This window comes from Scyliorhinus torazame, chromosome 18 (assembly GCF_047496885.1).
Source record: "Scyliorhinus torazame isolate Kashiwa2021f chromosome 18, sScyTor2.1, whole genome shotgun sequence".
Taxonomy (NCBI): Eukaryota; Metazoa; Chordata; class Chondrichthyes; order Carcharhiniformes; family Scyliorhinidae; genus Scyliorhinus; species Scyliorhinus torazame.
This window is the reverse complement of record NC_092724.1, coordinates 66,220,324-66,247,941: the sequence shown is the minus strand read 5'-3', so window position 1 is coordinate 66,247,941 and position 27,618 is coordinate 66,220,324. Positions and strand designations below refer to the sequence as shown.

General features: G+C 49.9%; 1 protein-coding gene across 1 annotated transcript; it reads right to left on the bottom strand.

Moving 5' to 3' along the window:
• Positions 1-5,991: 5,991 nt before the first annotated feature.
• fam32a (family with sequence similarity 32 member A) lies at positions 5,992-25,926 on the bottom strand. The gene is made up of 4 exons (XM_072482832.1): positions 25,797-25,926; positions 13,121-13,280; positions 12,084-12,137; positions 5,992-6,992 (listed from the first exon to the last, which is right to left on the bottom strand). Exons 1-4 carry the CDS (start codon positions 25,865-25,867, stop codon positions 6,924-6,926), a joined length of 354 nt encoding a protein of 117 aa, XP_072338933.1. The 5' UTR covers positions 25,868-25,926; the 3' UTR covers positions 5,992-6,923.
• Positions 25,927-27,618: the final 1,692 nt, after the last annotated feature.

Below are 27,618 nucleotides of genomic sequence, written 5' to 3'. Positions count from 1 at the left end.
GTGGGAGGAGGCTCTGAGGAGAGTAAATGCATCCTCTTTGTGTGCTAGGCTAAGCCTTATTCAATTCAAAGTAGTCCATACGACGCATATGAGAGTGGCCAGGATGATCAGGTTCTTTGAGGCCAGACAGCTGGGGCTGGTAAATCCGTCAAATAAAATCCAGCCCGGACTGGGTCCGGCGTAATCGGTAGACCTGGTTGGGACTTTTGAACTGTGAGCCACATTGGGCCTTTCTGATTATCTTACCTCCTTGGGCCTCTTGAATTTTCTCAAATGAATGACCAGCTTCCGGCAGTGCTGGTTGAAGATTGAATTTTGGCAATGATATTCAATCGAGGCACTCAAAAGGGAATTGGATCATTATCTGAAAAGGGAAAGAACATGCAGGGGTTACAGGAAAAAGGTGGGAGAATGGTACGAGGGGAATTGCTCTTGTAGAGGGGGCCAGCATGGACCAGGCAGGCCAAATGGCCTCCATTTGTGCTGTGGAGAAGAACTGGAAGAGCTTCCCTACTACTCTGTGAAGTAATGCCATTGGATCCTGTACGTCCACCTCAGCCAGCCTCGGGTCACGTTCAAGAAAAATAACCTGTTTCTCCTGATTCAAGATTAAAGTCAAATGACTTCCCAGCCCTGTGAAAGGTTTTACATATCATGTGGATAATCTGGCTCAGGACGATTGGCTGGATGGTGGCAGGCGTGGCCGTTTAAGATTCCAGAACTTTCCAGAGGGAAATTAAATTCCGTAACACAAGATCCCCTTGTTTGAAGAAATCTTCAACTAACCAAAGCCAAACCTCAGTCTCACTCATATTTCAGGGAGCTGAATATTTGAAACCATGATTGAACATCGCCCGTTAAACTCTGCCAGCAGATAGATCCCTTGCTAAAAACTTCCTATTTTCATATAAACAGCTTGAATAAACGGCATCATCGGTCAGATTAATGGGATGTTGCTGACGAGACTACACTATTTGAATAAGACATCATCGTGTGATTGAACCGGGTTTGTTTCTTGTCTAATTAAACAAGGATCCATTATTTACTGAAGTAAAAATTGAGGAGTTACTACAGACTAGGAAAAGGGGATCTCCAGTGCCTGATGTGGTTTCTGTTGGCCTCACAGCAACACGAGGCTGTCCAGTCCTCTGAGCCTGCGCTGCAATATCATGGCTATCTTCTAATTCAACTCATTTTCTTGCATTATCTCATTTTCCCTCAATTTCTTTCCCACCCAGAAAGTCTCTCACCTGTGTCGTGAATATTCTCAATGACTGAGCATCCTCAGTCCTCTCCGGCACAGATTTACAGCCCTCTGAAGTCAATTCTCCTGATTTCAGCACCAAGTCGCGGCCCCCTTATTCTGAGGCAGTGACACCTGGCTTTAGAATCTCCACACAAAGATGTCAGCACATAATAACTACACAACAAAAGAGGGACTGCCGGTGGCAGTCATGGAGTGAGTGGTCGCACATTTGGTGGCTCCCGCTCAAGGTGGATTTTTTCGGTCCTTCCCCACACGAATGGGATGTTATTTGAGGGCAAAAAGTGTGTGAGTGCCCAGGGAAGGTAATACTTCTCTGGTGAGGCTGGTGTATTGATCAGCGGACGGGAAATGCCGCGAGAAAGAGAAAGCAGCCGGAGAAGGACAGTTTTCGTGGTGCGTCACAGAGAGTAAGGGGGCAGCACTGCCCACCCAGTGGTTGACAGAGCAGCTGGTGGAGTTTTTGAACAACAAATTCCAGCATTAGAGGAAAGAGGCTTTGTAGGATTTGGCCAAGGTGGTGGAGCCTCTCAGGCCGGCGATTGAGCGAGTGGAGCAGAGACAGGAGGCTCAGGGCCTGGCGGTCCTGAAGGTGGAGGAGTCAGTGGGGGAGCATGAGGAATAGTTGGCCTCGCTGGAGACAGAGCTGGGGATGGTGTAAACAGCCAGAAGAGTCTAAGAGAGAAATTGAAGGCAGAATTTGAGAATTGGCAGGATGCCTGAGGGCATTCAGGGAGCGGAGGCTGCCAAGTATGTGGTGAGCATGCTGGAGAGGTTGATGGGGGAGGGAGGCCTCGACCGGCCCATCAAGGTGGATCAGACACATAGGGCGCTGAGGAGGAGGCGACATGTGGGGGAGCCGCGAGGGCGATGGTTGTGAGGCTGCATCGATTTTTGGACAAGGAAAAAATTCTGAAGTGGTCAAAGCAGACCAAGAAATGCACCTGGGGAGGGGCACGGTGGCGCAGTTGTTAGCACTGCTACCTCACAACGCTGAGACCTGGGTTCGATATCGGGCGGTACGACCCACACTGTTCCAGGTCCTTATCTTTCTTTAAATCCTTATCTTTCTTTAAATCTCTTGATAGAATCCTGCGACATTCTGTGGGGGAGGTTCTCCCTTCCCTTGCCTCATTATACGTCCTCACCAGCAGTGACCCCAGCTCCGCGCCAAACCTTTTAGAAAACTCTGCTGGGAACCTGTCTGGACCCGGGGCCTTCCCTACCTGCATCGCACCCATGCCATCCATCACCTCCCTCAGCCCAATCGAAGCCCACAGGCCCTGAACCTCTCCCCCTCCAACTCATCCAGGGACCACCGCATCCCCTCTTCCCCGATTGGGCACTCCGACTGGTACAGCCTCCTATAGAAGGCGTCAAATGCCCCATTCACCCCCTCAGGGTCCCTCACCCTGCCAATCTCTCTCACCGTTGCTTGCTTGCTCAATTGGTGGACCAGCATCCTACTCACCTCACTCCGCAACTGCCCTCCCCGTAGACACTAACGCAAACTCTATCTGGAGCCTCTGTCTCTCCCTCAACAATCCCTCCTCCGGCGCCACCGAGTACCTACGGTCCACCCTAGAATCTCGTCCACCAGCCTTGCACTCTGCTCCTGCTCCACCCTCTCCCTGTGTTCATGGATCAAAATAAATACCCCCTGACTACCGCCTTGGGTGCCTTCCACAACATGGCGGCTATGACCTCCCCCATATCATTCAACTTCACATAGTACCAATTGGCAGCCCTCACACGCTCACATACCCCCTCATCTGCCAAAAGCCCCACATTCAGCCTCCACTACAGTCACAGGGCCTCCCCCTGAACCACCGGCAAGTCCACCCAATGCGGCGCGTGGTCAGAAACCACAATCGCTGAATACTCCGAGTTGGCCACCCCGTCAGCAGCACCTTGTCCATCACAAATAAATCAATCCAGGAGTGCATCCGGTGCACGTGGGAGAAGTATGAAAACTCCTTTGCCCTTGACCATCCAAACCTCCACGGGTCCGCCCCCCGCATGTGCTCCATGAGCCCCCTCAACCTCCGATCCACCGCTGACACCCTCTACGCTTAGGTCTCGACCGGTCCAGATTCGGGTCCAGGACCGGAATGAAATCACCCACCCACAATCGGCCGATGCATGTCTAGGTCCGGGGAATCATCCCGAACACCCACCTCATAAAGTTCACGTTGTCCCAATTTGTGGCATAGACATTTACCAGGCTACCAGCATCCCTTCCAGCTTCCCACTAACCATCACAAATTTACCCCACAATGCTCCCCACCTCGAAAGCCACCCTCTTTTTAAAAAAAATATGTTTAGAGTACACAATTATTTTTTTTCCAATTAAGGGACAGATTAGCGTGGCCAATCCACCTACACTGGGGGTGAGACCCACAGACACGGGGAGAATGTGCAAACTCGACACGGACAGTGACCCCAGGCCGGGATTGAACCCGGGTCCTCATCGCTGTGCGGCAGCAGTGCTAACCACTGCGCCACCATGCTGCCTGACATCGGGCACTACTGTGGGTCTGATAACCAAATAATATACCAGCCTTGGTTCAGTGAAAACACTTCTGCCTCAGGATCAGAGGGGTTCAAACCGCACTCTGGGACTCGAGCATAAAATCTAGGCTGTAACGCAGTACAAAGGGACTTGTGCCGTGTTGGAAGTCCCAGCTTTGGGATGAGATATTAATAACTCATTTTCCTAGTATGGTAGATATGAATACTTAATGGTGTTATTCAAAGGACAGCCCCCACCCCCCATGTCCTGTCCAACATTTATCCCTGAACCAGCGTCATGGGAAGATTATCAAGTGATTTATCTCCTGGCATTTTATGGGATCTTGCTGTTCACAAGTTGGTTTCCATGTTTGCCTGCATGACAGCTGTTGATTGTGAAGGCAAGGTAAAAACAAGTTCTGTCTTTCAAAAATATTACTGGTCAGAAAATGGGTAGAATTTGCTCCAAAGTCGATGATTTCAGCTGGTGATTTAAGTTCATCGATTTTATTTTTATGTATTTAAATTTAGAGTACCCAATTACTTTTTCTCCAATTAAGGGGCAATTTAGCGTGGCCGATCCACCTAACCTGCACATCTTTTGGGTTGTGGTGGTGAAACCCTCGCAGACATGGGGAGAATGTGCAAACTCCACACGGACACTCGGGGAGTCCGGTAATAATAGCTTTATTGAGAATTTGGAGGCAATTTCGCCAACAGGGTCAAGGGAAATGCTGATTCTGGGGAACCACAGATTTGAGCCAGGGAAGTGGGACGGAAATTTTCGGAAATGGGAGGAGAAGGGGATTAAGACATTGAAAGATTTGTTCCTTGGGCGTCGGTTTGCAGGAGCTGGGAGCGAAGTATGGGCTGGAGCAGGGGAAATGTTTAGATACATGCAGGTTCGAGATTTTGCCAGGAAGGAGATACAGAGCCTCCCGGTGGAGCCAGCCTCCACATTGCTGGAGGAGGTGCTGACGACAGGGGGACTGGAGAAAGGGTTTGTGTCGGCGGTTTAAGGAACAATTTTGGAAGAGAAGGCACCACTGGAAGGGATCAAAGCAAAGTGGGAGGAAGAGTTGGGAGAGGGTATGGAGGAGGGGTTCTGATGTGAGGTGCCCCAGAGAGTGAACTCCTCCACCTCGGTGCGAGGTTGGGGCTGATACAGCTGAAGGTGGTATATAGACCGCACCTCACAAGGATGAGGATGGGCTGGCTCTCTGAGGGGGTAGATGATGTGTGTGAACATTGCGAGGGGGGGGGGGGGGCGGCGCCAATCACGTTAATATGTTTTGGTCCTGTCCAAAGCTGGAGGCTGATTGGAAGGTTTTTAGGGTGATCTCCAAAATGGCGCACGTGAAACTGGACTCGGGCCCTCAGGAGACCATATTCGGGTTGTTGGACCAGCCGGGGTTGGAAACAGGTGCGGAGGCAGATGTTGTAGCCTTCGCCTCATTGATCGCCCAAAGGCGGATCCTGCTGGGATGGAGATCAACCTCTCCACCCTGTGCCCTGGCGTGGCGGGGGGGGGGGGGGGGGGGGGACTTGTTGGAATTCTTGACTCTTGAGAAGGTTAAGTTTGAACTGAGGGGAAGGATGGAGGGGTTCTACAATTCATGGGCGTTATTCATTATGCATTTTCAGTGAGGGGGGGAGGTTTGAGGGACTGTATGTGTTAATGGTGACTATGGATGATTCCGGATTCCTTTTTGTTGTTTGTTTATGTTAACATGCGGGCAGTTGTTTGGGGGTTTGTGGAAGGATGGGATTGTTGTTAATATGGGGATTGACATTATATTCGTTAGTGCTTAATGTTTATTGTTGGTGGGTGCAAACTTGGGAGAAAATGTGAAAAAGGAGAATAAAAAATATATATTTTTTAAAACTCCAGACAGTGACCCAGGGCCGAAGTTCATCGATTTAATAAAGTGTCGCGCCAGGCAGCGGGAAGGAGTACTGCTGGAAGAATTTCCAGAAATCCATACTTTACACCAGGATTCCAGATTCCCACAGCGTCATGGACAGATATTTGCAATTTCCCTCCTGTTCCATTCGAACCTTGATATGTATGCACTCCTGATTGTGACAAACCATTCCTCAGTCAACCTCAACAATGAGTTGTAAAGAGTGAGATTGGCAAGTGGTGGCTGTGGGTGCAAGACAGAGTCCTAGATTGTATTCAGTGTTGCGAATAAAGCACAAATGTTTCTGCAGTGGACTGTGTTGAAAGATTTTATTTTGCCTTCAGTATGTCTCAAACATCAGTGGGAATGAGAAAGTCACTGGTGGCAGGGTGTGACAGCTCACCTGACTCAGTCACAGAGCAAAGCTTTACTGAACTGACTGCAGGTATCAACACCACGACATCAGTTTCTACTTCCGACTGTAGAAGGCACAGCAGTTAAAAGGGCAAGGTTCATCATCTGATTGATACACAAGGGGGCTTTTCGATTCCTCCAGGTTCTGGCTGTTATAACTGACACCCCAGTGGTGTTACACCTAGACTCACTTGGTCAGACTCTACTCCTAACAACAGAACGTATATCAAACGGGCTCCTTTGCGAAACCTCACGAGGAATCCCAGATATTCCTCTACCACCTCTTCCCTCCCTCTGCCCGTGAGGCTTCCCTTACAGTCAGGCTTGAAACCAATTTCAAAAGGTAAATTCAGCTGTTGGCTATGCGCAGAAGGATGTGGTGTTAAATACTGTGCCCGTCACTTGCGCAAGGACAGCAGGCTGGCAAGCTTCATATCTGAATGTTGCGATACCTATCTGCAGCAAAATCTAGTTACGTAAATGTTAGAAATAAACAAAGCAACTCTGCCACAGAATAACCCCCTCATCACTCCAGGGCAAATATCTCACTCGGGTGAAGAGAAACAAACAGTCATGAGTTTTTGCATAGCGAACATCACTAAATTTTTCTAGCTCAGGGAACACGCAATCACAAGAGTCAGTTCAACAGGAGATGTATATTTACTAACTGGTACACAATGTCGACAAGAGTTAGCAGCAGTTCAGATCTCTTTCTCACACGCAAGTTGGTAGATAAATCAAGTCTGTCTAAATTTACTGCAGGTGCAAAGAATACAGAAAATAAAAGAAAGTTCCCAACAAAAAGATGTCCAAAAGCTTCCTCCATCTCCTTATTTCGTCCAGCTGACTTTGGGAATATCGTAATGTTCTGTCAGGGTATCCAAGTGTCGGTTAAACTCCTGCAGGAAAAGCAAAGAAAAGTTACAAGGGAGTATTTTGGGCAACAGACTGTCTGCCCAATGGGACCAACCTCAAAATCTGGCTGTGCTTGGGTGGAGATTCAGGTCAGTGATGATGGATTACATTTGGAATATCCCGAGCTTTCCTCAGAAGGGCATCTCTGAAGTTACCGTGTGCCAGACCTTTGTCCAGAGCCCACATTATTTGTGGACTGAGCCATGCTCACAGTTAAGCATCTTGTGCCACCAGCCATGACTAGGAACAGAACAGAGGTTGGCCGTACTTGGAGCATGGGGACCTTTGGAATCAGCAGATAGAGCAGACTCTCATCTTGAGAACCAGACCCACAGCTCAAGAGGTTGAAGATTACTGTATTAACCTACAACAGGACACACTTCTCTTCATTCAAAACATCACATTCTCTCCTCATTCAAAGATGGGCAGGCCCATTTTTGTCAGAAACTCTGGGACATTACAGATTTCCACGACCCCCCTGTTTTGAGTGACAGCACTATTTCCGTTAGCAATAGCAGCTCAACACAAACTGCAGTGAATGCACAGTGTTAAATATGCACACTGCACAAATGACATGTAATTAATCTTATTTAAGTTGACTTTCAGCAGTTGCTTGCTCACAGTGACAAAAGTGGAAAGCAAAAGCTCTAAACAATTCGTCCATAGAACCAAACGGTACATAGCTAACATTGACAGAGGTTTCATTTTGGGAATGCCGGAAGCAACGTTTTGGCAGGAACATTCAATGCTGTTCTTTAAAAATAAAAAGTCAGGGATCACGTGATGTGATCATGGGAGTGGCTGCGTTTTCCCGTGTTCCAACTTTGCTCATCTTTTAATCAGTCTTTTTATCCTTCTGCACATTTCTTCTTTGCTTTTTCCAATTAAGGAGCAATTTAACGTGGCCAATCCACCTACCCTGCACATCTTTGGATTGTGGGGGTGAGACCCCCACAGACATGGGTAGAACGTGAAAACTCCACACAGACAGTGACCCGGGTCTTCAGCGCCTCGAGGCAGCAGTGTTTTTAAAAAATAAATTTAGCGAGTGCCCAATTCATTTTTTCCAATTTAGGGGCAATTTAGCGTGGCCAATCCATCTACCCTGCACATCTTTGGGTTGTGGGGGCGAAACCCACGCAGACACAGGGAGAATGTGCAAACTCCACACGGACAGTGACCCAGAGCAGAGATCGAACCTGGGACCTCGGCGCCGTGAGGCAGCTGTGCTAACCACTGTGCCACCGTACTGCCCGCCTTTTAGTTTTCAAACTAGTTTCTCAGCAATTTTGCTCAGAGGCTGAAATTCAGTGACCTCACCTCATCATCTTGATACTGGAAGACTTACTCAAGCATGCTGTATAAACCAGCCCCTTCCACAGGTACCTCCCTAAATTAACAGGGCTAGTTTTGAAAGTGAGGTGACTGTTTTGATGAAAAATAGAATTCCTACATTGGAGAGAGAGGTCATTCGGCCCATCGAGTTTGCACCGACTCTCTGAAAGAGAACCCTACCTAGGCCTGCTCACCTGCCCCATCCCGTAACCCCACCCAACCTGCACATCTTTGTACACTAAGGGGCAATTTTATCATGGCCAATCCACTTAACCTGCACATCTTTGGACTTTTGAAAATGTACCTACAACATTCAACTCTCTTTTCATTCTCTGACAGACTCTGTATGTCTCATGTGTTTAACAAACAGTTGCTGCTTCTTTGACCTCTCTCTTTGAAAAATTGCATGAGGGCGAGGAGAGGGTTCGGTTGATGGTCGCATGCCTGGAATGAGGTCATTTCCTGCCCTTTTTCACATTCATTGTTTAGTCTCTTATGGCCGACTGGAGGTTGCAGCCCAGTGTTTGATTTAGCTCCGTGTGCAAGTCGCTGACTGGATAATGTGGAAGAGATCAGAGAGGTGTACTATCACAATCACACCACAACGTGGGGCTGTCACGACCAACTGAACAAAGGCTTGGCTGTTGCTACTTCCAGCCGTTGGGGAGCACACTGCCACGCAATTTTAGAAATCAGGCACTGCAACAAATTGCACAGAAATCCAGCAGCAACATCTGGTAAGATTACAAAAGGCCTACAGCACACAACCATTCAGCCCAACTACATTATGATCTACACAAGACTCCACCGACACTGCTTCATCTAATCCTATCAACCTATTCCTTTCTCCCTCGTGTTTAACCAGCTTCCGCTCAGACCCATATATACTGTTCACCTCAATTATTCTTTATGATAACACCTTGGCACCGTTCTTGGCGTAAAGATTTTTTCTTGCATTCCCTGTTGCGTATATTAGTGACTATCACACATGTGTGGCCTGTAGCTTTGGACTCCCACACAAGTGGAAACATTTCTGTTAACCCAATCAAACACAAGCGCAACTCAGCAAACCATTTGGCTCCTCAAGTCTGCTCCGTCATTGACCAAGATTACTGCTGATCGCCACCCCCTTTCCCATTACTTTTCCCACATCCCTCGCTTCACTTTGTGCTCAACATTCTGACGATCTCAGTCGTCAATATCCTCATTAACTGAACATCCACTTCTCTCTCAGGGAGAGAAATGCAAAGTCTCACCACTCACCGAGTGAAGACAATTCTCAACCTGGTCCTAAATGGTCAACTTATGAACTTGGGACTATGACCCCTAGTTCTAGACTTTCCAAGCTAGAAGAAACAGCCTCTCAGCATCGGCCCCACCAAGCTTAAGAATTTCTTATGGTTCAATGAATTATTTCATTATTTTAATCTTCAGACAGCAGAGGGCTTTTCGAATCAATAATTCCATACTTGAATGTCTCTAAAGGCAAGTCTATACTTCCTCAGGTAAAACCAACCAAAACTGTACACAGTATTACAGCTGTGGCCTATATATCTGCAGCAAGATTCCCGTACTCTTGTATTTTTCATAATATCTTTAATGTAATGAAATGTTGCAAGGTACTTCTTGAGAGAGATATAATGCAAAATCTGGCACTAAACCAGTTTTCAAGAAGGAGTTAGACATAGCTCTTGGGGCTAAAGGGATCAAAGGATACAGAAGGAAAGTGGGAACAGGCTAGTGAGTTGGATGATCAGCCATGATCATAATGAATGGCAGAGCGGGCTTGAAGGGTTCAGTGCCCTCCTCCTGCTCCTATTTTCAATGTTTCTACAAGGAAATGTTACGGAAGATGACCAAAAGCTTGGTCATAAAGGTAGATTTTAAAGAGCAGATAAAAGGAGGAAAGAGAGTTTTAAGGAAACAGTTTGGGAGCTTAAAGCCCTGGCAACTGAAGGCACGGTCACCAACGATGCAGCAATTGAAACCATGAATGCTTAAGAGATCAGAATTGGAGGGGTGCAGATATGCACAAGGGTGCCAGGCTGGAGGAAGTTACAAATAAAAGGGAGCGAGTCCATGAAGGATTTGAAAGCAACCATGAGAATTTTAAAATTCCATTATCCTTCCTACCACTGACGCTGAGCTAATTAGTCTATAGTTCCTTGTTCTGTCTCCCTTCGGAAAGATAGAAATCACATTATCTGCTAGTGAGTCCTCTGGAATTATTCCCTTTTCTAATCAGTTTTCTTATATTTGGAACAATATCTCTGCAATCCGAACCAGGGTTTGTATTCCTTTTTAAAATTTGATCAATTTATCATCCATCTCCCTCCTTTCTATCTTATAAGTCTTTGTCTTCTTTGATCTCTTCTTCTCATGCCAGGCCCACCATTGGTAAACACCAAGGCAAAGTAATCACTCAGAATTTCTGCCATGTTACTGTCCTTTCCTTTTTTAAAAATAAATTTAGAGTACCCAATTATTATTTTTTCAAATTAAGGGGCAATTTAGCATGGCCAATCCACCTAACCTGCACATCTTTGGTTTGTGGGGGTGAAACCCATGCAGACACAGGGAGAATGTGCAAACTCCACATGGACAGTGACCCAGGGCCGGGACTCAAACCCGGGTCCTCAGCGCCGTATGCAGAAATGCTAACCACTGTGCCACATGCCACCGTACTGTCATTTCTCAGAGACTGAAAGTCGCTATCATCCCAGAGGATCATATGCTCCTCTCCTCTTTTTTGAAAGAGCTGACTGGTGGTGATTTAACCTGAGGGTCAGCACACCTCAGGCAAGGGGCAAGGTTGAGAAGATGGGGCCTTCAACAATAACCTCAGCCAGTATGGGAATTGAACCCGCGCTGTTGGCATTGCCCCTCAACATGAACCAGCTGTCCAGCCAATTGAGCTCAACCAGCCCCCTGAAATTAAACAGGGTGCAACGTTGGCAGCAGTCGAATTCAAAGACAGACCTCCATAGAGACTAGAAGTTGAACCCAGTGCCTTAGAACACTTGGCCACAGTATAACACTCAAGAGGATACCACATATATCACTTAGTGGTCCTATCTTACTCCTGGTTTTTCATTAGTTAATAAGTCTGTGGAATTTTTTTTCTATTTCCTTTTTGTATACCTTTACTGATTTTTTATAATTCCTCTATGCTTTCATAATTATTTCTATTCTAGTTTCTTCATTTTTTGTCATTCTTTTCTTTATCATCTAGTTAGTGTAGTACTCTTCCTTTAATTTCAGGTCTGAACTTGCCTCTTTATTCCCCCCTGGTGTGTCTAACCTGTTCTTTTTGAGTGGAATTTGTTTTCTCCTGGGCACTATTGATCATCTTTTTAATATCTCCGGCTGCTGTTCTCCATGTTGATTTATTTTCCAGTTTGTTCTTCCCTCAGTTAGCCTTTTCCAATGTATTACTTAGGTCTTTGACCGACACAACACAGGATTGTTATAGCACAGGAGGCAATTATTCGGTCTGTTATTATTATTTTAACCCTTTTAACACTGTAATTACTATTATCAAGATGTTCCCCGAAGCTTAATTCTCTTAATTGTTCTGCTTAATTTCCCATTACTAAGCTCAGAATTGATTCCTCTCTTGTTGGAGATTATCAAAATCTGTTTTGTCTCTTTCCAAGATTTCAGAAATATATTCAAGTTAAAATGAATTTCAGAATTTTAAATATCATTAAGGTATTTGCATGTAAGCCAAAGAAGATTACCTCAACACTCTGTTTGTGAGTTTTTGATGCCTTCTTCAGAATTCTTTCAATTTGCTGCAAGAAATTAAAAAGCAGGATGAGTGTGTGAAGGACTGGACTGTAGTCTCTACAAAGTTAAGTGGGGGAGACAGAAGCTGCAGCTCTGAGCATTGAGAAAGGACCAGAACAAGACACGGGAGGTTGGCGAGAACGCACACAAACAACCTGCAAATGGCAGGCGCGGTATCAACATTTCTCACGTCATCATTCTGTCACTATTTCTTGTTCTCCACATAAGCAATTTACGTCTCAGCACATGCACAAGGTAGAGAGGGAGAACGACATTGACCCTTTCCCTTGTTCGGTTTCTTTTTAAATGTCTTTCGTCCACAATTTCTTCCCATTCTAACCGATGGTGCACACCTAAAATATTACTTAATCTGTCCTCTCTAGATGTTGCCTGATCTATTGAGTATATGCAGTATTTTCTGGATTTGTTTCACATTTCCAGGACCTGCAGAACTTTGCTAATCTTTGGAGCCCTGAGCTGCTCAGGACCTTGGTGATTGATCATGCTCCAAGACCTCGGGTGTCTCATGTGTTCAGTTCAAAAAAAGTACGAGTGTGTTCCTTTGGTCGGGACTAGTCGTGTCTTATCTAACGGACTGTTTACCTCAGAGATTAGACACATGCTCGATACGAAGATTGTTAAAATCCCAGGAATTACATTCCCTTTCATATTCCACCTGTGAAGCGTTTAAAACAGTACCCTGGGCACCCCACTCTCCAATACAAATACTTCAAAGCATAACTCATGTCACTCATTTTGTCAGGGCAAAGAACAAAGTGGAAGTGGACAAGGCAGCCATGGGGTAGATTCCATGGACACATTTGGGAGAATTTTACCCAATGTCTTCCCTCCACCATCGTGTTGCATTTTCGGATCTCCAGTTTTAAGCTCTGATGAAGGGTCCCCACACCCGAAACATTTACAAACACAGACTTTAGATTTCCAGAAATCTCTGGATTTCCTTTTACTCGCAGATGTAACAGCTCACCCGCTTCTCTTGCATTTTATCAAATGCCTTCTGTGCTAGAGTTCTTTTGTCCACCGGTACTCTCTTGTGCTCTCCAGCCTCCTCCATCACAGTATGCTGCTTCTGATTCGAGGTGATCTGCTCCAGCATTTTCTTGCTTTCCTTATTCTTCTTTTTCTTCCTTTTTCAGAAAAACACAAAGGATCCCAGTTTTAGCATTCGTCTTGAAAAGCTGAGCTTGTGTGGGAAACGAGGTGCACACACCAGTGGAGACCTGGGATTATCGTGAGGGCAGATGGGCAGAGAAGGAGGAAGAGAGTGGGAAAAAAAGGGGCTTCACCATTCAGGCTAGGTTGCAGAGATGGACACAAATATTTATTTTTTTGGTCAGCACACAAATGCATTTATGTAAAATACTGAACTAAAGGAATATACTTAAGTGGTCCCAAAAAATTTATATGAAATCAGAGCACCTAAATTCATTCAACAATCACGTGAAAATCTTTTTTTTTAAATTTAAAGTAGCCAATTATTTTTTTCCAATTAAGGGGCAATTTAGCATGGCCAATCCACCTACTGTTGCTAACTTTTGTTTGGTTCAATTGGCTCTGTTTTATAACCTTTGCTCAAGAGTCGCCAGGTATCTTTATGATACCGCCACGAGGTTCAAGCTCAAGTAATGATCAATAACTCAACACACCAATTAGTAAGATTCAAATCAAAACACATTTATTATACACAGTAAATCGCTACTCATACATAAACTCTACTTTCTAGGCTATTTCTATAACTAACAGGCCTATACTTAGCTTCGGACTGGCCCACCAGGTCAGGGGAACAAATGGCCTTTTGTTCGGGTTCGGAGTCTGCGGGATTCAAAAGCTGGTAAGGACTGGTAGCTAAGAGCGCCTATCTCGTAGCGAGCGTTGACTTGAGACTTATGTTCTTTGGGGCCGCTGGACAGGTCACTGTCAAGGGTTGGTTCGCGTTGCTGAGGGACCCTGTCAAGAAGGACGATTTGAACTTGGGGGCTTTACTTTATAGTCCCCAGGGGCTTCCCGCCTTTCGGGGCGGACCCCGTACCTGGTTTCAAGTGATTGGACTTCATTCCAATTGCTTGGTTCGATTTCTCCAATACTGGAGCGGTTCCCTGATCGATGGGCGGTCTTTAGGTGTCCGTTAACCTCTTTTGTGTTGGCTCCTGCTGGCGCCGAGGAGTCTGGCTTGGCCTTGTTTACCTTAAATGTTTTGATTGTTCCCGGGGATCGCTCATTAGTATGTAGATGGCTGCTACATTATTATGCCGATGGCTACTGGTATCGATGCTGTCTGGGCTTTTGCAGAGTTTAATACACAGTAACTTGCACCTGCTAGTTTTTGCCTGTGTTGGCTGAATTTCCCTTCAGCCTTTGCTGTTCTCCATTTTAAGTCGGAAAGTGGCCAACTCAGGTGGCTACACTACCCTGCACATCTGTTTAGGTTGTGGGGCTGAGACCCACGCTGACACGGGAGAATATGCAAACTCCACATGGACAGTGATCCGGAGCCTGGATCGAACCCAGGTCCTTGGCGCTGTGAGGCAGCAGTGCTACCCCCTGCGCCACTGTGCTTAGATGGACACAAATATTACAGAAAGCGCAAGGGTAAAGACCTATGACTTAAAGCAGAGCACAGGAGAGTATACAGTCAGCTACTGATTTCAGGGGCGTCACGGTGGTACAGCAGTGAGGTTAGCACTTCTGCCTCACTGCGCCAGAGACCTGGGTCCAATTCTGACCTTGAGTGACTGCCTATGTTCAGCTTGTACATTCTCCCTGTATCTGCGTGGGTTTCCGCCGGGTGCTCCGGTTTCATCCCACACGCCAAGATGTGCAGGTTAGGTGGATTGGCCATGCTAAATTGCCCCTCATGTCCTAGGATGTGCAGGTTAGGTGGGGTTACGGGGATGGGGTGGATGAGCAGGGACGGTTCTCTTTCAGAGGGTCGGTGCAGACTCCATGGGCCGAATGGCCTCCTTCTGCAATGTAATAATTCTATGATTCTATGTACTCATGGTTCTGTCACTGCCCCAGCAGATTTCCTACAGACACAGTGATCCTGAACGTGTACTTTGGGAAGACTCAAAAGAATTTTGTAATAACTGTAATGCTGAATTTGTCTGTCTCACCACCAGAAATTTAATATTTAGACATAATACCAGATAGACTTCCGGGTGCAGCTATGCTGAGCTAAGTCGCACGTTCGGCAGCTCCCGCCAGAAACGGACTTTTGGGCTCTTTTGAGGGGCCCCAGCGGCATTTGTTCGATGGTTCCCAGTGTGGGAAGGTGACAGTACGATTTCCCCGGCACTGTGTGGATTGGACCAGGAGTGGAGCGGTGAAAAAAGTAATTCTGGTGCAGCGAAAAGTGCGAGGGAGGAAAGCCAAGATGGCGGCGGGTGGAGACCAGGCAGCGTGGGCGCAAGAGCAGCAGGAGTTTCTCAAGCGCTGCTTCACGGAACTGAAAGCAGAGCTGCTGGAGCCGATGAAGACTTCAATCGACAAGCTGGTTGAGACCCAGAAGGCCCAAGGGGCGGCGATCCGGGAGGTGCGGCAGAAGGCCTCGGAGAATGAGGACGAGATATTGGGCCTGGCGGTGAAGGTGGAGGCGCAGCATAAGAAATGGCAGGAGAAGTTAGAGGACATGAAGAATCGGTCGAGGAGGAAGAATCTGCGGATTCTGGGTCTCCCGGAGGGAGTGGAGGGGTCGGATGCTGGAGCATATGTGGTCACGATGCTGAACACGTTGATGGGCGCGGGTGCCTTCCCGAGGCCCCTGGAGCTGGATGGGGCCCACCGAGTCCTGGCGAGGAGGCCCAAGTCTAACGAGGCCCAAGTCTAACGAGCCGCCACGGACGGTATTGGTGCGGTTCCACCGCTTGGTGGATAGGGTGTGTCCTAAGATGGGCAAAAAAGGAGCGGAGCAGTAGGTGGGAGAATGCAGAGGTCCGTATATACCAGGACTGGAGCGCGGAGGTGGCCAAGAAGAGGGCCGGGTACAACCGGGCTGAGGCGGTTCTGCATCGGAAGGGGGTGAACTTCGGGATGCTGCAGCCGGTGCGACTGTGGGTCACGTTTAAGGACCGGCACCATTACTTTGAGATGCTCGGAGGCGTGAACCTTTATTCAGGCCGAAAAGTTGGACACGGACTGAGGGTCGGTTGTGAGGGGAGCTAATGTGGTTACTGTGCTTTGGGGGATGTTGTGTTCTGTATTGTTTCCTTGGGTGCTGGGTGGGGTAGGGTGAATTGGTTCGAAGGGGGGGTTTTGTGAGAGTGTGGGCGTCGATGGTTGGAAGGACGGGGCCCCGTTGGGGGGAGGGGAAATGGGAGGCCCGAGGTGGGGGAGCTGGGATTAGGCCACCAAAGAGAGATGCTTCAGAGAGGGCGGGGCCGGTCTGATGGAAAGCGTGGGCTTTTTCCCGCACTAGGGAAGGAAGGGGGCAGGGCCCGGGAGGGGGGGGTGGGGGGGGGGGTGTTGGAGAGGAGCGCCCGCTGATGGACAGGGGGGGGGGGGGGGGGGAAAGAGAGAGAGACTACCACACTGGGGGGGTCGATGGAGTGGCGGGAGTCAGTAGGAGTCTGACTTACGGGAGTTCTATGGGGGAAGCAACGCAGCTAGCGGGGGAACTAGGTTGCTGCTGCATTGGCCAAAGGTAAGCTGGAGCTCAGCGAGAGAGTCGCGACGGGGGTCTGCCGCTGGGGGGAATGGGGAATGCAGGAGGCGCGGGCACGTGGCTGGCCTAGAAAAGGGGATGGCTAGTCGGCGGGGGGGGGGGGGGGGGGGGAGAAGCCCCCTGATCTGGCTGATAACTTGGAATGTGAGAGGCCTGAACGGGCCGGTCAAGAGGGCCCGTGTGTTGGCGCACCTGAAGGGACTGAAGGCAGATGTGGTTATGCTCCAGGAGACACATTTGAGGGTGGCAGATCAGGTTAGGCTGAGAAAGGGGTGGGTAGGGCAGATTTTCCACTCGGGGTTGGACGCAAAGAATCGAAGGGTGGCGATTTTGGTGGGGAAGCGGGTGTCGTTTGAAGCACTGAACATCGTGGCAGACAATGGAGGTAGGTATGTGATGGTGAGTGGTACGGGGGGGGGGGGGGGGGGGGGGGGGGGGGACGACTGAAACACGGTACTGGATCCAACATTGGACCGCTCCAGGATGGGTAAGAGGCCGGCGGCGGCCAAGGTGCTGAGGGGGTTTATGGACCAGATGGCAGGAGTGGACCCACGGAGGTTTGTCAGGCCGGGGGCAAGGGAATTTTCTTTTTTTTCCCCCACGTCCATAAAGCCTACTCCTGGATAGACTTCTTTGTTATGAGCAGGGCACTAATTCCGAGGGTGGAGGGCACGGAGTATTTGGTCATAGCCATCTCAGACCATGCCCCGCATTGGGTGGAGCTGGAGCTAGGGGAGGAGAGGGACCAGCGCCCGCTGTGGTGCCTGGATGTGGGCTTGCTGGCAGATGAGGTAGTGAGCGGGCGGATCCGGGGGTGTATTGAAAGCTATCTAGAGGCTAACGATAATGGGGAGGTGCAGGTGGGGGTGGTCTGGGAGGCGCTGAAGGCAGTGATTAGGGGAGAGCTAATCTCCACTAGGGCCCACAAGGAGAAGAAGAAGAGGAGAGAGAGGGAGAGATTGGTGGGGGAGATTTTAAGGGTGGATAGGAGGTATGCAGAGGTCCCTGAGGAGGGACTACTCAAGGAGCGACGAAGCCTCCAGGCCGAGTTCGACCTGTTGACCACCAAGAAGGCAGAGGTGCAGTGGAGGAAAACGCATGGGGCGGTCTACGAGTACGGGGAGAAGGCTAGCCAGATGTTGGCACACCAGCTTTGGAAGCGGGAGGCAGCGAGGGAGATTGGGGGAGTTAGGGATAAAGGGGGGAACACGGTGCGGAGTGCGGTGGGAATAAATGGGGTATTTAGAGACTTTTACGAGGGGCTGTATAGGTCTGAGCCCCCGACGGTGGAGGGGGGGGATGCGTTGATTTTTGGATCGACTGAGGTTCCCGAGGGTGGATGAGGAGCAGGTGGCTGGGCTTGGGGCACCGGTAGGGCTGGAGGAGCTGACTAAGGGGCTGGAGAGTATGCAGGCGGGAAAGGCACCGGGGCCAGATGGGTTCCCGGTGGAATTTTACCGGAAGTACATGGACCTCTGGGCCCTCTATTAGTGAGGACTTTCAATGAGGCGAGGGAGGGGCCCAACCCCCGACGATGTCCAGGGCGCTGATCTCGCTGATCTTGAAGCGGGACAAGGACCCAGTACAGTGTGGGTCGTATAGGCCAATCTCACTCCTCAACATGGACGCGAAGCTGTTAGCGAAGGTGTTGGCTACCAGAATTCAGGACTGTGTCCCGGGGGTGATTCATGAGGACCAGACAGGTTTTGTTAAGGAAAGGCAGCTGAATACCAATGTGCGGAGGCTCCTTAACGCAATCATGATGCCTACAGTGGAGGGGGAGGCGGCGATGGACGCGGAGAAGGCCTTCGATAGGGTGGAGTGGGGGTACCTCTGGGAAATGTTGAGGAGGTTTGGGTTCAGGGAGGGGTTCATTAGTTGGGTTAGGCTACTTTACGAAGCCCCGGTGGCGAGTGTGGCCACGAATCGGAGGAGGTCGGAATACTTTCGGCTGTACCGGGGGACGAGGCAGGGGTGCTCCCTATCACCCTTGCTATTTGCATTGGCAATTGAGCCTTTGGCTATGGCTCTAAGGGAGTCCAGGAACTGGAGGGGGCTGGTCGGGGGACACACCGGGTATCGTTGTATGCCGATGACCTGTTACTGTATGTGGCGGACCCAGTGGGGGGGGGGGGGGGGGGGTGATGTGGATCCTCAGGGAGTTTGGGTACTTTTCCGGGTATAAGCTCAATGTGGGGACGTGAGCTCTTCGTGGTACACCCAGGGGACCAGGGAAGGGGGATAGACGAGCTTCCACTGAAAGAGTTTTCAGTATCTGGGGATCCAGGTGGCCAGGAGCTGGGGGGCCCTACTGAAGCTTAACTTGACGAGGCTGGTGGAGCAGATGGAGGAGGAGTTTAAAAGGTGGGATATGTTGCCACTCTCCTTGGCGGGTAGGGTACAGTCGGTAAAGATGACGGTGCTCCCGAGGTTCCTTTTTATATTCCAGTGCCTCCCCATCCTGATCCCTAAGGCCTTTTTTTAAGAGGGTCAGTAGGACCATCATGGGATTCGTGTGGGCGAAAAAGACCCCGAGGGTGAGAAGGGTGTTTCTGGAGCAGAGTAGGGACAGAGGAAGGTTAGCGTTACCTAATCTGTGTGGATATTACTGAGCTGCCAATGTGGCGATGATACGCAAGTGGGTAATGGAGGGGGAAGGGGCGGCGTGGAAGAGGCTGGAGATGGCGTCCTGTGTGGGCACGAGTCTGGGAGCACTGGTGACAGCACCGCTGCCGCTCCCACCAACTAGGTACACCACGAGTCTGGTGGTGGCGGCGACTTTGAAAATTTGGGGGCAGTGGAGGTGCCACAGGGGTGAGGTAGAGGCTTCGGTTTGGTCCCCGATCCGGGAGAACCATCGGTTCGTCCCGGGGAGAATGGATGGAGGATTCCTGAGCTGGCACAGGGCAGGAATTAGAAGGATGGGGGACCTGTTTTTAGATGGGACGTTTGCGAGCCTTGGGGCACTGGAGGAAAAATTTGGGCTTCCCCCCGGAAATGCCTTCAGGTACATGCAGGTAAGGGCGTTTGTAAGACGGCAGGTGAGGTTGTTCCCGCTGCTTCCAGCACTCAGGATAGGGTGCTCTCGGGGGTGTGGGTTGGAGAGGGCAGGGTCTCGGCGATCTACCAGGAAATGCAAGAGGAGGAGGAGACCTCGGTGGAGGAGCTAAAGGGTAAATGGGAGGAGGAGCTTGGGGAGGAGATAGACGAGGGTACATGGGCGGACACCCTGGTTAGGGTTAATTCTTCCTCCTCTTGCGCAAAGCTTAGCCTGATACAATTTAAGGTTCTTCACAGAGCGCATATGACAGGGGCGAGGCTGAGCAGGTTCTTTGGGGTGGAAGACAGGTGCGGGAAGTCCTCGGGAGCCCAGCAAATCATACCCATATGTTCTGGGCGCGCCCGGCGCTGGATGGGTTTTGGAGGGGTATTGCGAGGACGGTGTCCAAGGTGGTGAACACCCAGGTTAAGCCAAGCTGGGGGTGAGCACTATTTGGGGTATTGGACGAGCCGTGAGTGCAGGAGGCGAAAGAGGCCGGTATTCTGGCCTTTGCGTCCCTGGTAGCCCGGCGGAGGATTCTGCTACAGTGGAAGGATGCGAGGCCCCCGAGCGTGGAAGCCTGGATCAGCGACAAGGCAGGGTTCATTAAATTGGAGAGGGTAAAATTTGCCTAGAGGGTCTGTGTAAGGGTTATTCAGGCGGTGGCAACCGTTCCTAGACTTTCTAGTGGGGTGTTAGGTGGTCAGCAGCAGCAGCATCCCGGGGTGGGGGGGTACTGTGTTTTCTACTGTGTTTATTATTGCTTAATGGGGGGTTTGTATATTGGGGGAATTTGTGATGTAGTCGTAAGATGTTTATTTGTGTTCTTTGTTTTTCGTTTTTCTGTAAGGGGTTTGTTGAAAATATGTAAAAATTTGAATAAAAATATTTCTAAATAAAAAGACATAATACCAGATAGAACCTCAAACCTGTAAAATCTCAGTAATGATATACTTACACAACCCAGAGAAATGAGGGGACAACACATAACGGGCCAAATTTTGTTGTCAAAATAATGGCAGGGTGAGTCCCGATCGTTGTTACATAGGCACAAGATCAGGCATGAGATAGATATGCAGTTAGGCCCAACTATCAAAAAGGTGTCCCACATTGGTTAGCTTTGCAAAAATGGTATCTTCAAAAGAGCATATTTTAAAAAATATTTCTCCTCTGTTCCTTTTATTCTCTCTTTCTGTCAATCTAATCTTCCACTCCATCTTTATTAATCTACACCTCATCTAGCGTTGGTTTCAGCTGCTCGGGTTCATCTTCCCCTCAGTCCTTGCACTGTTAGTTTCATCCTGCAATCTGACTGAAGGAGATATACTGCGACTTGTCCTGTTCACTCAGATGCCCCAATGTCCCTTCCTGCTCCACGATCAGATAACATTTTCGGCAACCTGTCTTGCAAACAAATACAAAATCTAGACGTACAAAGGCAGCTCTAATAACCAAATCATTGGAGGTCCTGCCACAGAAGAATCCGGCCATTACTCTTAAATAGTCAAACTAATGGCTCCACCCGCTTGGCACATGGCCTTGTGTGCCAAAGGCCTATGGGTTATGTTGGGCACTGCAGTGCAAAACTGCCTGTGCATGAAGAGCAATGAATGAACATCAGCACACATAATAGCCTCATGAAAGGTACTGGTCTCGCTGAGGTTGAAACTGAATTCTTCGTTCCACAGTTCTGATGAAAGCTGACCTAACTGTTTTCCTCTCTTCACAGTTGCTGGATGTAAAAACATAATAAGTGTTATTCTCATCTGAGTCAGGAGGTTCTGATTTAAATGGAACAAGGAGTCAAGTCAGTTTGGATCGAAGAAACGGCTTGAAGACAGGAAATGGCGAGTGCTGGGAAATGGGTGTTTCTCAGGCTGAAGAATGGTAGACAGCGGTGTCCCTTAGGATGCTGAGGGCTGTTTAGCACAGGGCTAAAGAGCTGGCTTTGAAAGCAGCCAGCAGCACGGTTCAATTCCCGTACCAGCCTCCCTCCCCAAACAGGCGCCGGAATGTGGCTTCATTTGAAGCCTACTTGCGACAATAAGCGATTTTCATTTCATTTTCAGGATTCAATAATAATAGTAATCGCTTATTGTCACAAGTAGGCTTCAATGAAGTTACTGTGAAAAGTCCCCAGTCGCCACATTCCGGCGCCTGTTCGGGGAGGCCGGTATGGGAATTGAACCCGCGCTGCTGGTCTGGTTCTGCATTACAAGCCAGCTGTTTAGCCCACTGTACGAAACCAGCCCCAATTAGTGATAGGATCACAGCTTTTCTTGAAATATATAAATGACTTGGATCTTGGAATACCGAGTAAAATTTCACAATTTGCTGATGATACCAAAATTGGAGGTGTGGCAAACAGTGAGGATAATCTGAATTAACTGCATCAGGACATGGATATGGCAGAATGGGCCGGCGAGTGACAGATAGAATTTAAGCGTGATGTGATACATTTTGGCTGAAGGGATGCGGAGAGGCAACAACAACTGATGGCACAGTACTAAAGAGCGTACAGGAATAGAGGAACCAGGCTACATGTGCATCAAGCATCATCAAAAGGAGATGTACCTCTAGGTGTACAGGTCATATGTCACTGAAAGGGGCAACACAGGTGGAGAAGGTAGTCAAGAAGGCATACGGCATGCTTGCCATCATTGGCCGGGGCATTGAGTATAAGAATTGGCAAGTCATGTTGCAGCTGTATAGAACCTTAGTTAGGCCACACTTGGAGTATAGTGTTCAATTCTGGTCGCCACACTACCAGAAGGATGTGGAGGCTTTAGAGAGGGTGCAGAAGAGATTTACCAGAATGTTGCCTTGTATGGAGGGCATTAGCTATGAGGAGCGGTTGAATAAACTCGGTTTGTTCTCACTGGAACGAAGGAGGTTGAGGGGCGACCTGATAGAGGTCTACAAAATTATGAGGGGCATAGACAGAGTGGATAGTCAGAGGCTTTTCCCAGGGTAGAGGGGTCAATTACTAGGGGGCATAGGTTTAAGGTGTGAGGGGCAAGGTTTAGAGGAGATGTACGAGGCAAGTTTTTTTTCACACAGAGGGTAGTGGGTGCCTGGAACTCGCTGCCGGAGGTGGTGGTGGAAGCAGGGACGAGTGACATTTAAGGGGCATCTTGACAAATACATGAATAGGATGGGAATAGAGGAATCCGGACCCAGGAAGTGTAGAAGATTGTAGTTAGTCGGACAGCATGGTTGGCACGGGCTTGGAGTGCCGAAGGGCCTGTTCCGGTGCTGTACTTTTCTTTGTTCTTTGAGACAAGACAGGATGGGGGATATGTTTATAGAGGGGAGCTTTCAGAGTATGACGGCGCTGGGGGAGACGTTTGGGTGGCGAGGGGAATCAAATTCAAGTATCTGCAGGTGCGGGACTTCCTACGTAAACAGGTGTCAACCTTCCTGCTCCTACCGCTAAGGGGGATTCAAGACAGGGTAGTTTCCAGAGGGTGGGTAGGAGAAGGGAGCGTCTCTGACATTTACCAGGAACCTATGGGGTCAGAGGAGACACGGACCGAGGAGCTGAAGCGCAAGTGGGAGGAGGGGCTGTGAGGAGAGATAGAGCATGGTCTATGGGTGGACGCGTTGAGTAGAGTCAACGCGTCCGCAACATGTGCCAGGCTCAGCCTGATACAATTCAAAGTCGTTCATCGGGCTCACATGACAGTGGCCCGGATGAGCAGATTCTTTGGGGTGAAAGACAGGTGTGCAAAATGTTCGGGAGCACCAGCGAACCATGTCCACATGTTCTGGACATGTCCGAAGCTTAGGGGATTTTGGCAGGGGTTTGCAGATGTCATGTCCACGGTGTTAAAAACAAGGTTAAACAAGGTTAAACATGTTAAAAACACTGAGTCCAGAGGTGGCGATTTTTGGGGTGTTGGAAGACCCGGGAATCCAGGAGGAGAACGAGACAGACGTTCTCGCCTTTGCTTCTCTGGTAGCCCAGAGACAGATACTATTAGCTTGGAGGGACTCAAAGCCTCCCAAGTCAGAGACCTGTCTATCGGACATGGCTAGTTTTCTCTGTTTGGAGAAAATCAAGTTCATCTGGAAAGGGTCACTGTTAGGGTTCGCCTGGAGGTGGCAACCGTTCGTAGACTTCTTCGCGGAAAATTAATCGTCAGCAGAAGGGGTTAGCTTAGCTTAAATTGGGGGTGAATAAAATTGGGACCTGTAAGGAAGGGAGATGGCTTTTGCACTATGTTTATAGTTTCATGTACGTTGTTTATTTTGTTGTTGTTACGATATCAAAAAAACCTCTATAAAATGTTTATTTAAAAAAAAAAGGGAGACAGGACATATTGAGAGAATGGTTAGCAAAGCAGGTAAGATTTGGGCTTCATAAACAGAGGCATTTGAGTACAAAAACAAGGGGGTTATGATGAATCTGTATAAAGTTCTGGTCACCACACTTGATGAAGGTTGCGAGGTTCCTGAAGAGGATGCAGAGAGTTTTTTAAAAAGAAAGATTCAAGGAAAGGGGGATTTCAGCTGCAATGTTGGAGAAGTTGGGGTTATTCTCCTTGGAGCAAAGGCTACTGACAGAAGAATTGATAGAGGTATTACAAAATCCTGACAAGTTTGGATTAGGTAGTCAAGGGAAAAAGTTTCATTAGCTGATGGGACAAGGACAAATGAACAAAGGTTTAAGGTTTGGGCAAGAAGTGTGGGACAGATGCGAGGAGGGACCTTTCTTCTGCAGTGAATGGTAGTGACCAGGAACATGCTTTGTGGGAGGGTGGGAGAAGCAGAAACAATCAATGTCAAAATGAAATTGGATGGGTGCTTAAAAATAGATTTGAAGAGCGAGGAAGATAGAACAGGAGAATGAGACTGACTGAATTTCTCTATCGAAAGTCATCATGGATTCAAAAGGCCAAATGGCCACCTTCTGTGCCGTAATGGCTCAATGACCTCACTCAGAGCACCAAGGACAAAACTGAAGCTGACGCTCTGCGTGCAACACAAAGGGAGCACACCACTGTCGGAGTTGCTCTACATTGAAGTGGACAATAAACCGATTTACCATTTGATAAAAAAAAAAAAAAAAAAAAAAAAAAAAAAAAAAAATCGCACAGAGGGGCTCTCGCTCAATACCAATTCTCTGACAGAGCAGTGCTCCCTGAATAATGACCCTCCGACAGCACGGCACAGCTTTGGCCCCAAACCTCTGACAGGGAGGCGCTCCCACTGCACAGATCAACTGACCGGGCGGCATTCCCTCCGCACAGAACACCCAACAGTGTTGCGCTCCCTCCGCACAGACCGCCCGACCATGCGTGGCAGCTTTGGCCCCAATCCTCAGCCATTGCGACCCTCCCTCAGCAGTGACCCACCGACAGCACTACCTTGGTACTGACCATCAAACAGGGCGGCGCAGCTCTCCTTCAGTACTGACCCTCTGACAGTGTAGCACTCCCTCAGTACTGACCCTCTGACAGCTCAGCTCTCCCTCAGTACTGACCCTCTGACAGCTCAGCTCTCCCTCAGTACTGACCCTCTGACAGTGCAGCACTCCCTCAGTACTGACCCTCTGACAGTGCAACACTCCCTCAGTACTGACCCTCTGACAGTACAGCACTCCCTCAGTACTGACCCTCTGACAGTACAGCATTCCCTCAGTACTGACCCTCTGACAGTGCAACACTCCCTCAGTACTGACCCTCTGACAGTGCAACACTCCCTCAGTACTGACCCCCTGACAGTACAGCACTCCCTCAGTACTGACCCTCTGACAGTACAGCACTCCCTCAGCACTGACCCTCTGACAGTGCAGCACTCCCTCAGCACTGACCCTCTGATAGTGCAGCACTGTCAGTACTGAACCTCTGACAGCGTAGTTTACAGATGCTGGAATACAGGAATCATTCGGTTTACAGCAGCCACCCGCCTCAATTCCACGCCCGAGATTCAGATTCTTACTTTTTAACCCCGATTTGCGCGACTCCTTTCAGTTTCAGAGCCCCGCTCTGCACAGACTCATATTCCGCCATCTTGTCGGAACCGGAAACAGCAGTCCCCTCCCACCAACAACTGACCGAAGCCCCGCCCCACACAAGACCGAACCACTGCTCCGCCCGCTCCCAACAACACCAGCAGGAGGCCCTGCCCTGCCCCCCCCCCAACACCAAAACGTCACCACAGCCCCGCCCACTCACCAACACCTGACCACAGCCCCGCCCCCGCAACACCACCAGACCACAGCCCCGCCCCCTCATAACTGATAACAGCCCCGCCCCCGCAACTGCCACACCAGCACCCGACCACCGTCCCCTCCCAACACATGACCACAGCCCCCCCTCCCAACACATGACCACAGGCCCCCCTCCCAACACCAACACCTGACCACAGCCCCCCCTCCCAACACCAACACCTGACCACAGCCCCCCCCTCCCAACACCAACACCTGACCACAGCCCCCCCCTCCCAACACCAACACCTGACCACAGCCCCCCCCTCCCAACACCTGACCACAGCCCCCCTCCCAACACCAACACCTGACCACAGCCCCCCTCCCAACACCAACACCTGACCACAGCCCCCCCTCCCAACACCAACACCTGACCACAGCCCCCCCCTCCCAACACCAACACCTGACCACAGCCCCCCCTCCCAACACCAACACCTGACCACAGCCCCCCCCTCCCAACACCAACACCTGACCACAGCCCCCCCCTCCCAACACCAACACCTGACCACAGCCCCCCCTCCCAACACCAACACCTGAACACAGCCCCCCCTCCCAACACCAACACCTGACCACAGCCCCCCTCCCAACACCAACACCTGAACACAGCCCCCCCTCCCAACACCAACACCTGACCACAGCCCCCCCCTCCCAACACCAACACCTGACCACAGCCCCCCCCTCCCAACACCTGACCACAGCCCCCCCCTCCCAACAACACCAACACCTAACCACAGCCCCCCCTCCCAACACCAACACCTGACCACAGCCCCCCTCCCAACAACCTGACCACCGCCCCCCTCCCAACAACCTGACCACAGGCACCCCTCCCAACACCAACACCTGACCACAGCCCCCCCTCCCAACACCAACACCTGACCACAGCCCCCCCTCCCAACACCAACACCTGAACACAGCCCCCCCTACCAACACCTGAACACAGCCCCCCCTCCCAACACCAACACCTGACCACAGCCCCCCCTCCCAACACCAACACCTGACCACAGCCCCCCCTCCCAACACCAACACCTGACCACAGCCCCCCCTCCCAACACCTGACCACAGCCCCCCCCCCTCCCAACACCAACACCTGACCACAGCCCCCCCTCCCAACAACACCAACACCTAACCACAGCCCCCCCTCCCAACACCAACACCTGACCACAGCCCCCCTCCCAACAACCTGACCACAGCCCCCCTCCCAACACCAACACCTGACCACAGGCCCCCCTCCCAACACCAACACCTGACCACAGCCCCCCCTCCCAACACCAACACCTGACCACAGCCCCCCTCCCAACACCAACACCTGACCACAGCCCCCCCTCCCAACACCAACACCTGACCACAGCCCCCCCCTCCCAACACCAACACCTGACCACAGCCCCCCCTCCCAACACCAACACCTGACCACAGCCCCCCCTCCCAACAACACCAACACATGACCACAGCCCCCCCTCCCAACACCAACACCTGACCACAGCCCCCCCTCCCAACACCAACACCTGACCACAGCCCCCCCCTCCCAACAACACCAACACCTGACCACAGCCCCCC